The following is a 17,289-nucleotide window of genomic DNA, read 5'->3' on the forward strand; positions in this document are numbered from 1 at the left end:
TCTTAGTACTCTAAAATTACACAATTTCTTCCATTTCAACCTCTTTCCAATCAGCAGAATATCTGTAAAATGAAGAAAATTAAATCTAAGCAATGCATATACAGAAGTACACTTTATCCAATTGGTAATGCTCTCTCACTGAAAATTCTGTATATAGTTTACACTCATTACATATTATGTATTATAGGTTTGATCCGCAAAAAGGTTTTTGGTGTCAACTACTAGAAGGAGGAAAGACCAAGTGTCTTGGAAAAAGCAAAGGCCGAAAATATCCACCAATGGATCCAGAGGTAATATTTAACTGCTTTGAATTACTCTGGCAAAAGTAGTCACTTTTTCAAAACTAGTAATTGAAACTTGCTTCCTATTTCTGATATTTATTTACGATCAATAGTTTGCACATTTAGAAGATGCTAAAGATAGACAATCTCTAAAAATTGTTTCCTGTCAAAATGCAATTTAAACATAAATAGCCATGGAAAAGTAGTTATTTTCTACATGTGTAAAGCACTTAAATAAATTATTTAGTAAACAAGTGATTTTAGATAAAAAAATACAAATGCTATTGTTATATATACAATACACAGGTCTGATATTTATACTGTGCATGATACTAATATAAAAATGGAAAGGATACAAGTATAAAATAGTAGGAATCCAGATTATGCTGAATAAACTAGTATTATCAATGATTTTTTTTTTCCCTGCAGGTCTGGGGATGGAACACAGAGGCATTTGACCTCTGAGCTACACCCCCTGCCATGTTTTTTTTTTATTCTTTGTTTTGAAACAGGGGTTCACTAAGTTGCAGAGAGCCTCACTAAGTGGCTGAGGCTGTCTGTGAACCGTGATCCTCCAGCCTCAGCCTCCTGAATGCTGGGATTACAAGCGTGCGCCACCACGCCCAGCTGTCAATGATTTTTAAGAGGATGTGTAAAGCAATGACAAACTAAACTAGAAAAGGCAAAAATATTACTCGAAGTAAAGATATGTAAAGAGATGCTACAGAGTTAAACTAGGTTGGGAAGACAGCCAGTAATCTACTCAGCTAGATACTGTGAACATTTCTCCTAAGGCAAAGTAGGTAAAGGGAGGACACAAGAGATGCACATGTTTCTATAGAGATTGAAGTACCAGAAGATCCTTAAACTTTATCTTTGAAATCAATAATTTCAAAAGGTTTTTCACAAATCAATTTAGTCTTCCAAAAACAGTCAATGTACTATTCCCACTACTACTATAAACATCTTTTCCCAAATTTGAAATGTTTATAATCTGGTTTAAGGGAAGAAACATAATGAGATGTCTGGTCAGTGTTCCAAGATGAAACGTAGTTGTCTTAAATCTGTTTCCACAGTACACTCAACAGTTAATAGGGAAGTTTTAGAAAGAGAAGAGACTCATTTGGGTTAAAATAATTGGGAAGGCTTGGGAGATATGGTGCAACTTCAATCAGATGGACAAACCGTGTTTGGGTCATTGCTACTCACACAGGGAAAGTATCTATCTACACTATTTTGCCAAAAAGACACAAATCTATGGGTATTTGGGTTATAATATGAATTAATATCAAGAAACAAAGACTAATTACAAATTTTCTGTTTTCTAAAAATCCATGTCAATAAAAGTTAAACATGACCATTCATATATTTCATCATTTTAATCTAATAAGGGGTAATATCTCCAGTGTCTCAAAAAATATAAGAATTACAAAACAGATCCAGCTTCAGCAATATTATAATAGTTTGGAAATAGAAGTCTCTTGACTATTTAAAATATTTTGTCCTATGGTAATTTGGGAGATACTAGGGATGAACCAGTGGCATTCTCCCTTCAGGCCACAATACTAGCCCTTCTTAATTTTTATTTTGAAATAGGGGTCTGAGTTGCTAAGGGATCTCACTGAGTTTCTGAGGCTGTTTTAAAACCTGCAATCCTCCTGTCTCAGCCTCCCAGGTACTGAAATTACATGTGTGTACCACAACATCGGCTAAATTTCTTAATGAGTTCTTAATGAGCATATTCACTTTAATTGTATTCTCTAGACCATTTTTTAAAGGAAAATATGCATTTTTTAAATCTGGCTAACTTCTATATATTTGGTTTCTCATCAGGTACCTACCTAATTATTCTCTACTTTCAGACTCTGCCCTCAATTTCCTCAGTGCAGATCCCACAATTACTATGAACTGTAATGATAGATGCAATACTGAGGATAAACCTGGACCTATTTTTATGTTGCAACTATACTTTCATAAAAAAATTCAGAAAGTAAAAATGAGCAATGCTTGAAGAAAAATAACGAAGAAATAATATACTGAAAGGGAATTACTTAAGAAATGTAGATTACCTAAATTTGTTTGATGAACTAACTTACTTTGAGTCTCTTTTTTTCTTGCTTTCAGTCTAGAACTTTCCTTTCGAACTACTACCGAGATCATAACGTGGAACTGTCCAAACTGCTTCACAGACTGGGGCAGCCTCTGCCATCATGGCTGAGACAGGAGCTACAGAAAGTGAGATAGCACTGGAGATGAGAATCGGGCCTCTCAAGATATTTTCTTCACTATTAAGTTGAAAAGACAAACTCCACAACTTTTAACCCCTTAATGCACTTGATTGTCCACAGAGGGCTGTGTGAATAAGTCCCCCTCAATTGTTTTCATAAAATGGAAACTGTTACATGTGCACACATTGCCAATTACTAGCGTTAATTCCTATGTATGCTTTTAAGAAAAATGCGGGGTTTTGTGGTCTTATCCATTTTCTAGTGGGATCATCATACAGCTCAATTCCTCTGTTAACTAGAAGATTTCAGAAATGATGTATGACTAGTAATACTGACTATATGCAAAAAAATTAAAATATTGAGGAAAAGATAGGACTGAGGTGTCGTAAATGAAGTTAGCTGAACCGAATATCTGAATTAAGGGCTAACCTTTCTCCATTACTCACTTAAAAACAACTTTCTTATGAAAATAAATTAAATAATCCCATTCTTTTTTGGAAAAAAATTATTTTTAGCTCACCTGTATCTTTCTCTCTTGTACTCCCTTTTATGAAATTCTTCTCATTATTTGTGTTTTCCTTTCATGAGAAAGGTCTATTTAAAAGTTCTCTCTTCACTGAGACTACTATTTCACCTGACACTGCTTGTCATTCTCAGTGAACCTGGGATTATGGCTTCAACAAAATCTGTCAGAGAGTTTTGGGCAAAAGGAAAGGGTAACTGCATATCTTACACATCACTATTATGTGTACGACTCTTTAAATGGGTCCAGAATCTTAGCATACTATTTATATATATATTTCCACCTTGACAATGATGGAGACTTTATATATTTTTTCACTATCCAAGATTTAAAAAAAAACTTTGTTGATAAGAGATGGTATGAAAACACTAATCTGTGTTCACCGGTGTAGGGAGGCACTGTGCTTTCTATGTAGTATCTAACACTCAACCTTTTTTAGAGCATGAATTTTTCAGATATCCTCATATATCTACTATTGTAGACAATTATATTTTAATGCCTATTTTAAGAAAGAAACATAGTCTAAAATTCACCTCCTCAAACATCACTTATTCTTTAACTTGAACTCATTTTTCAATCATGTCATCCCAGAATTAATTTCTAGAAAAGTGATTTTTTTTTCTGTCTTAGAGATATAGGTTCCTATCTTATTTGGAAGTTATTGTCATGCTAGGTGGATTTTTATCCTATTTGTCAATGATGATATAGTAAGGATTTGTTAATCTTTTCTGTGATACATGAAGGTAAAATTTCCACTGAACAGTAAATCAAACTGACTTTGGTAATATTCCCCATCAATCCTTTCTTCCTCCAGAGTAATTTTTCTATAGGCTGTAAATAATACTACTTTTTTCTATAATTTGAGAAATTATGCTTGCAATAATTCAATAGCAAACTAACAGTCTTATTTATTTGTTGTTGTTGTTTTAAGCAAGCACAATAAATTAGGGTATTCTAAAAGAGAATTCAAATTTTTACATATTAATTTTGGAAAACAATTTTGCATTTATACTTTATTGTATTTTGTTTTTTCCCTATTGATTTTTCAGCATAGAAAATTCAAACTTTTTTTCAGAAAATGTATGATTTTTCTTGAGCCTGAGTTGACATAAACCAGTTATTTTTGTGGTTCCTCTGTTGACCATTGGTCTCAAATCCTCAACCTTATTACTAGAGTGTGTGTGGGGGGGGGCTTCACAGCATTCCATAAGCACACTAAAATAATAATAGTGTATTTCCAACTCTCAATTTTATGTTCACTAGTTTCTTCCCATTTAAATTCTAATTCTTTCTTTCTTGACATAGATAACATTTTTTTTAATCTCAGTGGGATGAGATGTTTATAGAATGGAAAGGAGATATTTTTCACAGGTAAAACTGACAGAACCTCAAGATTCTCCAACTCATCAATAGATTTTTAACAATGTGACTCATTTTCCTGCATTTTTTTTATTTTAAAATAATGTATATAGTACCATTTATCTAGTTACACATATTTGACACAAAACTTATCTGATGTTAACTAGTCCCTTTTCTCCTGGTTATTTCACTTGATGTGTGCATTTTTCTTATAATGATAATGAAGGTAACAAAGTACATTTTAACTCTATAATTTATCTTCATCTTGCAATAAGCTACTTGGATGGGTCTAGATTATGAAATTCTGCACTGTAATAAAACAGAAAAAATATCTCCATTTTAAAAGTATCTTATGCTGGGCATAGTGTTACACAACTGTAGTTTCAGCTACTCTGGAGACCAAGGGAGGAGGATGGCTTGAGCCCAGGAGTTGCAGGCCAGCCTGGAAAACACAGCAAGATGCCATCTCAAAAAGAAAAAGAAGGATATTCTGATTTTCTCCACTTTTGCTCACTTCAGAATCATTGAATCAATATGTAGTATATTTAATTATCCATAATATTAAATTAAATCCTATCATATGGCCTTAAATTATCTTATTTTTAATTTTAAAAACACTTCATAAAGTGATTAGGCATGGCTTTAAGACATTAGTCTTCTCTTCTTTTTTTTTTAAATTGTCTTCCTTTTTTTCTTTACCCCACTGCCTAACTCACAAACATAATTATTGACCACATCCCCTTGACAAAGGCAAGAACAGTGTCAGATTGTAAGTATCAGATGGTAAATTAAATTTGTTTTTTGTTTAACAATGACCCAAAGAGAATTAGATAAGCAACAAGGAAGAGCACTAGTGAGCAATATTTATATTTTTTCTATCACTGTATTTTTTCTAAGAAAATTAGCTTTTAGTCCAATGAGACTGGATATTATTTGCCTGGATATTAACAAACCTATCTTATATCTACTCTATGTATTTTTTCTATATCACTATTTTAACATAATAGTACATAACCTATTCATTACAAGTATTGACTCATTTTAATTACACACAACACAAAATATTTATAGTAGAATTATATCTTAAAAACTCTGATACTGGTATCTAGATAGCATTAAACATTTGATTGATGGAGCTTCATAAAAAACAATACTGGCCAATGACATAAAAAGTGAAACATCTAGTAGTTTACAAATAGGAATATTTTCTCAACCCGAGGAACACTGCTTAGTGATGAAAAGATAAATATTTTAAATATGAATATATATGCAAATGTATATGCATATATGTTATGTCTGAGGAACTTCAACTAACTATTGATCATTAAAATTATATTTTCTGTGTCAATTGGTGAGGTAGGTGGGAAGAGCACATAGAAAATTCTGTATTTACTGAAATTTAATTGTTAAAATATGTAGTATGTGCATACATATCATTGGTTCTCACTTCTTCCAAATAAATACTACTATTGGTATGATCATCAGAGAAATGTCATTTCTCCTCTGAACTCCGAAGATTTAATCAGTGATTACTTTTTCCCTTTTATTTTTTTCCCAGAATTCTTAAAATAAACAAATACTACCAGGTTTGAGAACTGGTTTTTCAAAACTCAGCTGACATCCCAGTTCTACTTTTCACTGGCTGTCTGGCCTTAGACAATTTATGAAACTTCCCTGAACCATAGTTTTCTTTTCTGTAAAATAGAGACTGTAAAGCAATTACTCATTGGTTCATTATAGGTACTAAATGAGAATATATTTATATAACATAGTTTGATGCTTGATGTAATTCTGATGAAATATTCATTAGAAAAATGATGTTTAGCCAACACATACTCTCTTTTTATCATCAAATAGGAGTAGTTTTTCTACTCTCTTAAAAAACAAATCATGACTTAAAGTATATAATAGTAGTTGGCAAAATAAGAAACTATCTACCTAATCACTACTCAAAAATCAATTTTGTACTGCTACCTTTTGGATGCCCTACTACTTTTTGGATGATCGGCATTCACATGAAAAATAGTTTCATCTAAGTCCGTGTCCTTAATGTCTCTTTATTCCTTTTTCTCTATCCACTGTTATTTACTCACTAGTCTATTTCCTTTGTACCTATTCTCATATAGAGGCACATAGGTATCATGAAAGGATCTATAAAAAATAATCAGTGCTATCAATTACTAAATACTTAAAAACAACAACAGTATTTATCTGAATTCTTGGAATTATTCATCTCTGATTTTGCCTTCTAAAAACATTCTTCCTATGAAGTAAAAAATGTTTTATTTTATTTAGATATATATTCTATGTTTAGTATCAAAAAATTACTTCCTATTTTGCCCATGATGAACACAGTATTTCAGGCCTGAAATTAAGTGTTCATATAAATAATTAATTCCTGTTCAAAAAATGTTGCTATTTTTTAAATCTTTGAAGTGTGCGCTTGAGAGGTAAAGACAGGAGGATTGCGCAGGTTCGAAGCCAGCCTCACTGGCTTAAGAGACCCTGTTTTTACTGGTTCTTTCCCTGACTACTTTTTTTTTCCCCCTGACTATTTTTCACTAAACTAAAGTTTCTCAGTAGAAATATAATGTGAATCACAAATGGAAACATTATCTGTAATTTTAAACTCTCTAGTTTCCAGGCGTGGTGGTGCACACTTGTAATCCCTGCACTTGGGAGGCTGAAACAGGAGGATCGCACAGGTTCAAGGCCAGCCTCAGCTACTTAGTGAGGCTCTCAGCAACTTAGTAAGATCCTGTTTCCAAGTTAAAAATATAAAATAGGTTTGGGAGTATAGTCTGGAGGTAGAAAGACTCTGGGTTCCACCCCTACTACCACCAAAAAAGAAAAAACTTGTTAGTAACAATTTAAGATTATAAAAATGTGAAATTAGTGTTAATTGTTTAATATATCCCAAACAGCCTATTAATAAATAAATAATATAAACATAAATATTGAGATATTTATATTTTATGTTCATATAGTCTTTAAAATCTAGTTGCATTTTATTCTTGCAGCATATAATAATTTGGACTTGCTGTATTTCACCTGCTAAGTAGCAGGTGTATTGGACAGCAGAGCTCTAACCTCTACAACCTCTACTCTCAACATCCACTTGTTTTGCTCACCTACAATTCATTCATTAATTAAAGATTTCTACCTTGGGTTTTAAGAGATGGCCAAACACGCCACATTCACAACCAGATAGTGAGATCAACAGTAGTTTGCTAGACGCATACAGCCCAGGGAGGAGGACATTGTATGCAATAGAAGGCTGTAGGGGAATTGCACTGGGGGATAGAGTGGACACCAGAAAGTCAGACTCTGCTGTGCCAAGATAGTAATGTGGTTTCTAGTTTCCACAGGAAGAAGGGTTTGGCTTGTGAGAATAATTCTACAGGCTGGAATGGAAATAAAAGCCATTCTTTCATTTGTGTTTATGTGATCAAAACACCTGACAAGCACAACTTAGAGGAAGAACAACTTGTTGGAATCAGAGTTTCAGTCCATGATTGTCTGATACCACAGTGGCAGTGGGTGGCAAAGGGATGCCAGAGTCACATTATAGTTTCCAGAAGTAAAGACAGGGTATCTCTACTCTGGACACATATATATCTTGCAAGGGGGTGCCCTCTAGCCATGCCCCATCTCTGAACCTTGCTGTATTAAGTACTTGCTTTTAAGACATAAACATTTGGGGAACATTCCAGACCCAAACCATACCATCCACTATTCAGGAATAAGTAGACATGGTGCATAGACCTTTTAAGGTAATTTTGAGTTGGAAAAACTTATCCATTGAAGCAAAGTGAGAAGATGAACTTTTGGTTGGAGCATTTTAGGTCCTCCCAATTTTACTAGATGTCAAAGTACTCATAATATTAAGCTTTAATTGTAGGCCTCACTCTATACTCTCTCACTCCTGTTTTACCACAGCTTCAAACCTTTTCTCCTATTGTTACAACCCCTGAGCTTGAGCATCCCCATCTCTCTAAATCACACACTGCACTGCTGATGGAATGGGCTTTATAGTTTGTAAGTAGGACAACAGCCTTCATTATCCAAAGACCTTCAAATATTTCTACATACTTAAAGTTTGCAAATTCCATAACATATTCTTATGCAGTTCTTTATAATCTGCATTTCCCTACCAAACCTTTCTTTTTTCATAATCTTTCCAAAATTACATCTCAATTTGCAATTCTCCAACTACCTTTTCGTATTTATATTTCTAAGTCTTTTTCTTGGTATTGCTGATTCACTAACACAATAACACTTGAATCTTAAACAACCTAGCTATGGAAACAAACATCCTTTTCCTCCCCAGTTCCTTCACCAGACTTGAATGGTTCTCTGGTCTTAAGTTGGTTCACAACTCTTCCAGTTCCCTTAGTAATAGGTCACCGGTAATTGGATATTGGTGCAGGTAATTTAATATTTTTAGATTACATTATTATTATATCTACATTTTTCTGTAATTTTTCACATATGTGTCTATATTCTAATCTATAAAAGAAAATTAATGCATTTTAATTTGCATATCTTTCATAGCACAAAATAAGTAAATGTTACATGAATGTGTGTATGATCTTACATCTTTACTGTGGTAGAAAATTAAAATTCAGTTTTTAAGCAAAAAACTTAAAAATACAAAATGATTCTCTCATTCATAATACCAAGATATAAATTTTCAAAAATGTTATGGTTGAAGAGTATTACCTGTACTCTAGAGGAGTTTTTATGACTGTGCATCTGTATCATTTATCCTGGTTTACTAAGGCCATGTCCCCACTCAGACAAATGGACAAATTTAAGCATCCCTAGACACAAAAATTGAAGTACTTTGTTGCTTTTTCATATTGGTTTAAAGACCTCGTGATATTGTTTTCTATAGATCAGTTTGTTTAGAATCAGAGCAAAGCTGGTAGTTGGCTGCCTGCAGTGTACTAAGCACAGTTGAAAGTGCATGGCTGAGAACTAAAAAGAGTTCAATAGACTGAAGGGATAAAATAACAATGCATTCATATTTGACCACTGAGGCCTTGCATTTCCTTTTTGACAGAGAATAATGCAAATTGTTGATAATATGCATAAAATGTCTAAGTAAACACAGTCTTGAAAAAGTATAAGTAAGCCAGGCATAGTAACACATACTTGTAATTCCAGTACTTTGGAGACTAAGACAGAAGGATTTCAGGTTCAAGGCCAGCCTCAACAAGACCCTGTTTCAAAATAAAAATAAAATAAAATAGGGTTGGGGGTGTTTCTCAGAAGAATGCTCCTGGGTTTAATCCCCAGTATAAAAGGAAGGAAGGAAGGAAGGCAGGCAGGCAGGCAGGCAAAAAGGCTAAAAGGGAAGGAGGGAGGAAAGAAAATGAGAAAAAAAAAAAGGATAAGTAGAATTATGTCAAGAACCTTTGGTCTTTTTTTTATTTGAATTTAAGATGAATTAAAATATCTCCACATAATCAGACACATCCATGTAAACACAACTATTTCTATACTATTATTATTTATGACTATTTTCATTAAATTTTATTTTTATTTTTCTTAAATGTCAAGTCTTTTTGTAAACCTAAATAATCTTCCAGAAATATGTTAGTGTGTGGTAAAAAGACACAACAGAAATGGGAAACCCAGTGCCAGTGAGCAAGTATCCAAAACAGTCATGATTGCCTTCTTATGGCTACCAGTGGCTTTCTCCAGATCATATGGGTTAGTGCAAGAGAGAGGAAAAAAAAAAATCTGTGTTATATAACTCTGAAAATGCTCTTAAACTGTCAGTAAAAGCAAGAAAAAAAACTTCAACTGCTTCTGACTTAGAGACAGAGGTGACATCCTGCTACATGAACAGGGACACACAGATGAACACATAAGGTTATGTTAGGAGAGGGAAAGCTACATTGAGATATTTTCCTGTTTCTCTCTATTTTGTTGTTAAAGACAGATCACAAAAATCACAAGTAGTATGCAGTGGTGAGTGTTGAAGTTAATGGACTTGTAGTAATTGATTTGACATTTAAGTTCCAAAACCAACAGAATAATTTGGATGATGGGCTTAGTAAGCAACTTGGCATTTGAGGCTCAAAAGCAACAAAGTAATGTGCTCAACTTACCTATCTCTCTGCACCCTACACTCTACTGAGTGGAGGCATGGACAGTTTTATTTTTTTATTTTTTTTTTCCTCTCTGAACCTCCAGGTTAGAAGTCTATATACTAAACTCTAGAATGTCCCGATGAGTTGTATTCTCTCCTGGATGTTCCCAAAATATTGTCTGAAAATTGTACTGTATTCTTGCCCAGAAGCCTTTAATTGGTTGAAAAACTATATGCAAACCTGTAACTGTTTTGATGAAAGAAATGTTTTTCCTACAAATGAAACCTAAAGACACTTTCATCCCATGTCAGAAAAATGCCAAAACTACAACAAAATACAATCCTAGACCTAGACAATAGGAAGTCATGCCTTTGTCACATGACACACATACAACAGATACAAACTACACAACTTCTTTCCTCAGCCACCTCAGTCAATGTGAATAATATCTACCAGTTCTTGTGCTGTTGTTTGAAATGAGCCCTTTTTTATCAACCCTTGTGATTTCTACCCCACGGCCTATTAAGAGAAGCAAGTGTGGTGCATTTATCTCTGGAGCCAGCAGCTCACATCACCTTATTAGCACTGGCTAATCCATGGCCACCTTGCTCAGATGTTCTGTCATAAAATTTCCCAATATTTATGTTGTAGAAGATAATAGCAGCCAACCCATGAGCCCTTGTGGGAACCATACAAGTTAAAAACATAAAAGCACACAGAACAATAGATGGAAGATAACAAACCCTGGTAGACTGACTTATTTTTACATTTCTATTTATAAACATACAATATATGTCTTTAAAGATATTTTTAAAATGTTTTGGCTTCCCATAAAATGAGTTACATATAAAATTAAGCATATTTAAAAGCATAAGACTCTGAAACCACAAAGTGATTTTAGGTAATAATAATATGATCACCTACAATCACTGTATATTTTAAAATTCAAATTCTGTTAATTATTTTTATGTAGTTGGCCAAATTAGAGAATTTTTATAGTCTAATTTCCTCCTGTCTAAAGAACTGAGTATAAGAACCTAAAATAAGCCCATAAAAATTATAATAGAAGACAAAACTGGTCTCATTAAATTCAAGTTCAAACTCAAGGCCCCTGAAAAGGATGAATTTACTCAGAGTACTAAGACAACATGCAAAGGATATTATCGTATTTATGAAAAATAGCATAAAACTGCTAGGTGCTATTACTGAGTAGTAGTGGGAAAGAAATTCCAAAACATAGAAAATGTCAATTTAGTTTTTCAAACAGGTTTTTACAAGTTATATTCTGTTAATTATAAACCATTGAATTTGACAATATTTATTTGTGAGCAAAATTTAAGATTCTGGAATAGAATATTTAAAATTTCCCAAAAGTATTCCAAACAAAATTAGTTTTTAAGATACTAGTGGGAAACATGAAAAAGTGAAAAGGAGTCTGTTTGAGAAGTGCTGCTGACAACTGAGCTAATGGATGAGACATGCTTAACCTTCACATGTTAGTATTTATAGTATTTATGTACTTTGAAAATTTCCTCAAGTGAATAGTATTTTAAAAAGTTATTTGAGTGATTAGCTTATTCTTTTGGGAACTAGCATTTCATGGAGTACAAGCCAGTATCCCTTTATTGAGGAGAGATAGAATAGCACTTGGAAGAGGAGGATTCATCTCTAAAAATCATGGGCAATGGCCAGAACCTTTTACAAAAAAAAAAAAAAAAAAAAAAAAGAACACCATTTATAATGATTTTACATTTTTAAATGGTGTAAAAACATTTTAAAAATAAGAATAATATGAGTCAGAAACTGTATGTGGCCTGCAAATCATAAAATATTCACTATGTGGTTTTTTTATTTAAAAAATCTCTTTTAGCAATTATGGAGTAACATTTTTTGATATCTTGGTGAACAATCATGAAAAATAAAATCTACAAAGCAGTGAAGTTTTATAAATCAGCAAATAGTTGAAATGACATACTCAATATGATTAATGAATAAGTGTTTCACAGAAAAGAATATTTAGAGTCAGGAGTGGTGGTGCATGCCTGTAATCTCAGCATGGGAGGCTGAGACAGGAGGTCTCAGTTAGTGGACAGCCTCAGTTACTTAGTGAGGCCCTTTGCAACTCAGTGAGACCCTGTTTCAAAATGAAGAGTAAAAAAAAAGGGCTGGGGGTTTACCTCGGAGGTGGACTCCCTGGGCTCCATCCCGAGTACTGCTGTAACGCCCAGTTTGAGGAGTCCTCAAAGGCCACCAGGTGACTGTCACCATATGCAAAACAAAGAGCCTTTATTTGGGCTTAAGCTTGGACTGTCAGAACTCACGGATGCAGCTGCAAGCCTTGAGCAGCAGCTAGACAAAGCTTTTATGGTGGTTAGGGTAGGAGTGGGGGAACTACTTAGCTACATGATTGGTGACTTCTGAGCAAGGTTGGTCTGGTGCAAGGTGATTGGTCCATACTGACCACATCAGCTTAAACTTTTTAAGCGCAGGTATTTGGGCTTTAACAGTCAGTATTCAGCTGGGCTAACAGCCAATTCTTGGCTGATCAAGGTCAATCCTGGTTGCAGCTCTTAGCTGATAGCTTAGAGACAGAGAGAAGGATTTTGTCCTAAGTCTTATTAACAATTTACAGTTGTCAGGGTTGTTGAGAGATAGATAGATAGATAGAGATAGATGAGAGAGAGAGAGAGAGAGAGAGAGAGAGAGAGAGAGAGAGAGAGAGAGAGAAAGAGGAGAGGGAGAAAGAAAGAAAGGAGGGAGGGAGGGAAGAAAATTTAAGTGGTTCACTCCTCAGTTTTACATGAGAAATTTGTATAAAAGTATTAAAACCTGGGTGTAGTGGCTCACACCTGTAATCCTAGATTGGAGGGCTGAAGCAGAAGAATCACAAATTCAAGGTCCACCTCAGCAATTTAGCAAGACCCTCACAATTTAGTGATATTCTGTCTCAAAATAAAAATAAAGCCGGGCATGGTGGCACAGGTTTGTAATCCCAACATTCAGGAGGCGGAAACTGGAGGATTATAGTTCTCCCACAGCTTCAGCTATTTAACTACTTTGAGAGCCCCTTCGTAACTCAGTGAGACCCTGTTTCAAAAATAAAAGGACTAAAAAATTGGGGCTGGGGGAGTAGCTCAGAGGTAGAATGCCCTTGTGTTCCATCGCTGTACTGCAATAAATAAATAAATAAATAAATAAATAAATAAATATAAAATTAAAATGGGGTAGGGCCATTGTTCAGAAGTAGAATATAGCTAACTTCAATCCAAGTACCACCAAAAATTGTTCAGATGAAAATATGAATCAAAGTTCCCACTATTATACTTAGAAGAGTATCCAAAATAATTTTTTTATTGCTGTTAAGTAGGATACATCCTTCCCAGGTCCTTGGGATAAACTGCTTACTATTTTCCTTTTACCAGTTGTCTAGACTCTAAAAGAATTAGGATTTATGGACCCTGATCTAAAATTGATCAGGAAGAAATTGTTTATGAAAAAACCGGAAGGATGTAAATCTCAAGGCAACCAAAGTTTATTTTGCACTCACATAAATCAAATCAATGGGGAAGGGGAATGGGCAAGGAGAAAATTTTTGCTTCACATTGTAATCCAAAACTCAGGCTGCTCCTGGCTCTGTTGTCTCTACACAAACAAAGCTTTCATTGTTATTCTAGGCTTTGGATAACCACCCTTCAGGATAAAGGAAGTAAAAATCAAAATTATTTAGGAGCATTTTATGCACATTAAACAATATACAACACTTTAGTAAATATTACACTGGCCAGAATTTGGTCACAAGGCTTGAATTTACTGAAAGGCAATTGGAAAATGTCATCCAGTTATATGCCAAAAGGAAAGGGAAATGCTCGGTAGATAATCAGAAATTCTCTGTCATAATTGACCCTTCCAGTCACCAATTATCCATTGCCTCCATCCTTCCACACATAACCTTATCTGGTCACTTCATTCAGCTCATTGTAGAAAAATCTCCAAGTCATGTGGGCAGCCTCTCCATCAGGACCAGATACAACTCTGTGGTCTGCAGACACACAGGAGTCATTTGCTCATCACACAGACACACAATGGCGGATCAGCACAGGGTGACCACACAAAACACTACCATTTAGAAATGGGAACAACAGGGCTCAAATGACTGTCATTGAATGGTAACGATCACATATTTCTGTTGAGAAGGCCAGTGGCAACTGGCAGTGGAAAATATTTTTTTTAATTAGAACCTATCATAATTAGAACCTCTGAAAGGAAGTTGATTATTTTTCTTTGCGGGAAGCTCCCATCTCTACTCTCTAGAACCTTTTTTTTTTCTTGTTTCTTTGTTTAATTTTGTTTTCCAAAATCTGGACTCATGATTTAATTACCAATATGCATACTTTAAAGTTTTCCAGCTGGACATGGTGGTGCACGCTTGTAATCCCAGCATTTGGGACGCTGAGACAGGAAGATCATGGTTTGTGGACAGCCCCAGTTACTTAATGAGGCCCTTTGCAACTGACCTTGTTTCAAAAAATAAAGTATAAAAACTAGGGCTGAGGATGTAGCTCGGCAGTAGAATGACCCATCTCCAGTACCATAAAAAAGAAAAATCTTTTTTTGCCTTTGTATTTAATATGGCTGTTTCTAATAGTTCCATTTACAAGTAATCATCCTCAAATTCTAATCTTAACTGCTATATTTCAGCATTTTTTTGCTCCAACACCAATATTTACCTACCAATATCTTCCCCACCTTTTTTTCTTCCTTTATTTAATGGCAGCTACACACAAGCATTAGACTTAAATGGAAAGATAATACTCAATATTAATTTGCCAAAGCTCTACACTTCAGTGGGTCTTTGTAAATAAAGGCTTCTTTCAATCTTCTATCATTATGGGTTAGCAGAAGTCAAATTTTTTTAAACTTTTGAGGCCCCAAATGACTAAAGTACTTATTTCATTTTATGTTTGCCTTTAATCCAATGAATTCTTGAATGAGCCCATCTCTTCGTTCTAATAAAAGCCAAAAAAACTTTGTATTATGTAGCTATCACAATAGAAATACAATATTCAATACAATTTGATACATCTTCCATGTTATCATGTATGACTGTTTTACAAATATTTTGTCCTTCATATCCAAACTCACAACATCAGTTTTCTTATTGACATCCACCCAAATTTAGCAATGTGGAAAATGTTCATTATTTTGCAACATTTCTTTTTAAGCTACCAAATTCCAAATTGCTTAAGTCACTACTAGATGCTGTAATAGAATAGCACCAAAACTTATGGTCATAAAATAAAATGCATATACTCCAAATAGTGGTGAGAGGTGTTTGCTCACACAGAACACACCCTGTGATGAGCACATGCATGATTCTTCTATCGAAGGCATGTTCATCACTTCTGCCTTAGATCCACCGGCCATGTGATAACTGGGAATTGCAGTTGAGCAGTTTGCAAGATCAACGGCCTAGGCGTTTGTTGAGCAGCTTCGTAGCCCTGCCACACTGGTTTGAAGGGCTGTCAGAATTTAATTTAATGTACTCTTAATGTAAAAAATAATGGGCATTTAGAAATGTTGACATAATATTAGCTTCCATTCAAAATAGTACATCTAGCTAGGCGTGGTGGCACAGGCTTGTAATCTCAGCATTTGGGAAGCTGACACCTGAGGATCGCGGTTCGCAGACAGCCTCAGCTACTTAGTGAGGCCCTCCGCAACTTAGTCAGACCCTGTTTCAAAATAAAGAATGAAAACTTCTGGGAAGATGGCGACCGAGAAAAGCAGGGCTTAAGAGCCCCACTAACAACCAATCTCCATTACCACAAAATCAGCGCCTTTCATAGCCAGAAAACACCATCACCAGAGAAACAAAAAAATCACCAGGCTCCAGAGAGAAAGCAGACTGAGAACAGAGCTCAGAGCCACAGAGGAGATAACCGGCCTCACGCCCGAGGACGCGGCAGCAGCGCCATACTGCCGGCGGCAGCGGCAAATTCACCAGACGGCTACAGTAAGCCGAGGTTAGCCGCTGCGGAACAGCCAGGCGGGATTTCTCGCCTCAGGTAAAATCTAAAGCTCCCAGTGGCTGAGCTCAGCACACGCCACAGCGATTCAGAGTGGAAATCAAAACCAAGAAGAAATTCGCCAGCCTCACGGCCGAAGGCATAGCAGCAGCGCCATATTGCCACCGGCGGCAGCAACAGAGAATTCACCGAATCCAGTACAGCTACATCTGCGTACTCAAGAACAGTGAGTCAAATTGCGGGCCACAGAGGAGAAATCCCAGTACTGTACTCCCTGGGACTTGACCCAGTGGGAGAGGGGCAGTGGCAGAGATATCACACCATAGGAGAACGTGCAACCTGGCACCCCCCACAGTCTAAAGCAGCCTCTATCGACTCTCTGGGTCGGAGACTCTGTGATACAACCCATTAAAGGAGTAGTGGGGTCTGAGATACTACAGACTCGAGATCCAGAACACCATAAGTGAAGTCATAGTGACCCAAGGGAAGAACCCAGAGAAGGCACAAACATCCGAAATCAGGGGAAGGAGGAATAATACTGGAGCAATAAATGCCCACAACCCCACAACATCAGAACCCGATAAAACAGAAAATCAGAGATTTCTAGAAGATCAAATCAGGAAAATAACTGTAGAAATAATAGAGGTGCTTCGAAAAGAACTCAGAAAGAGCCAAAAAGAGATAAAGGATGCAATTAATTAAGTAAAGGCCTCAATTCAAAGCACAAACAACCGATTAGACCACATGGGGAACAGAATCTCGCTCTTAGAA

General features: G+C 35.3%; 1 protein-coding gene across 1 annotated transcript in view; it reads left to right on the plus strand.

Moving 5' to 3' along the window:
* LOC308264450 (bifunctional heparan sulfate N-deacetylase/N-sulfotransferase 4) overlaps positions 1-2,525 on the plus strand; it is a gene marked incomplete at both ends in the record, with an annotated part of 325,680 nt that extends 323,155 nt beyond the window's left edge. The window contains 2 exons of the mRNA XM_080697735.1: positions 188-290; positions 2,406-2,525. Of these exons, the coding sequence (XP_080553861.1) occupies positions 188-290; positions 2,406-2,525 (223 nt within the window). The remainder of the gene's footprint in view (positions 1-187; positions 291-2,405) is intronic.
* Positions 2,526-17,289: the final 14,764 nt, after the last annotated feature.

The sequence above is a fragment of the Muscardinus avellanarius genome, assembly GCF_963383645.1.
Source record: "Muscardinus avellanarius genome assembly, chromosome: 6".
Lineage (NCBI taxonomy): Eukaryota > Metazoa > Chordata > Mammalia > Rodentia > Gliridae > Muscardinus > Muscardinus avellanarius.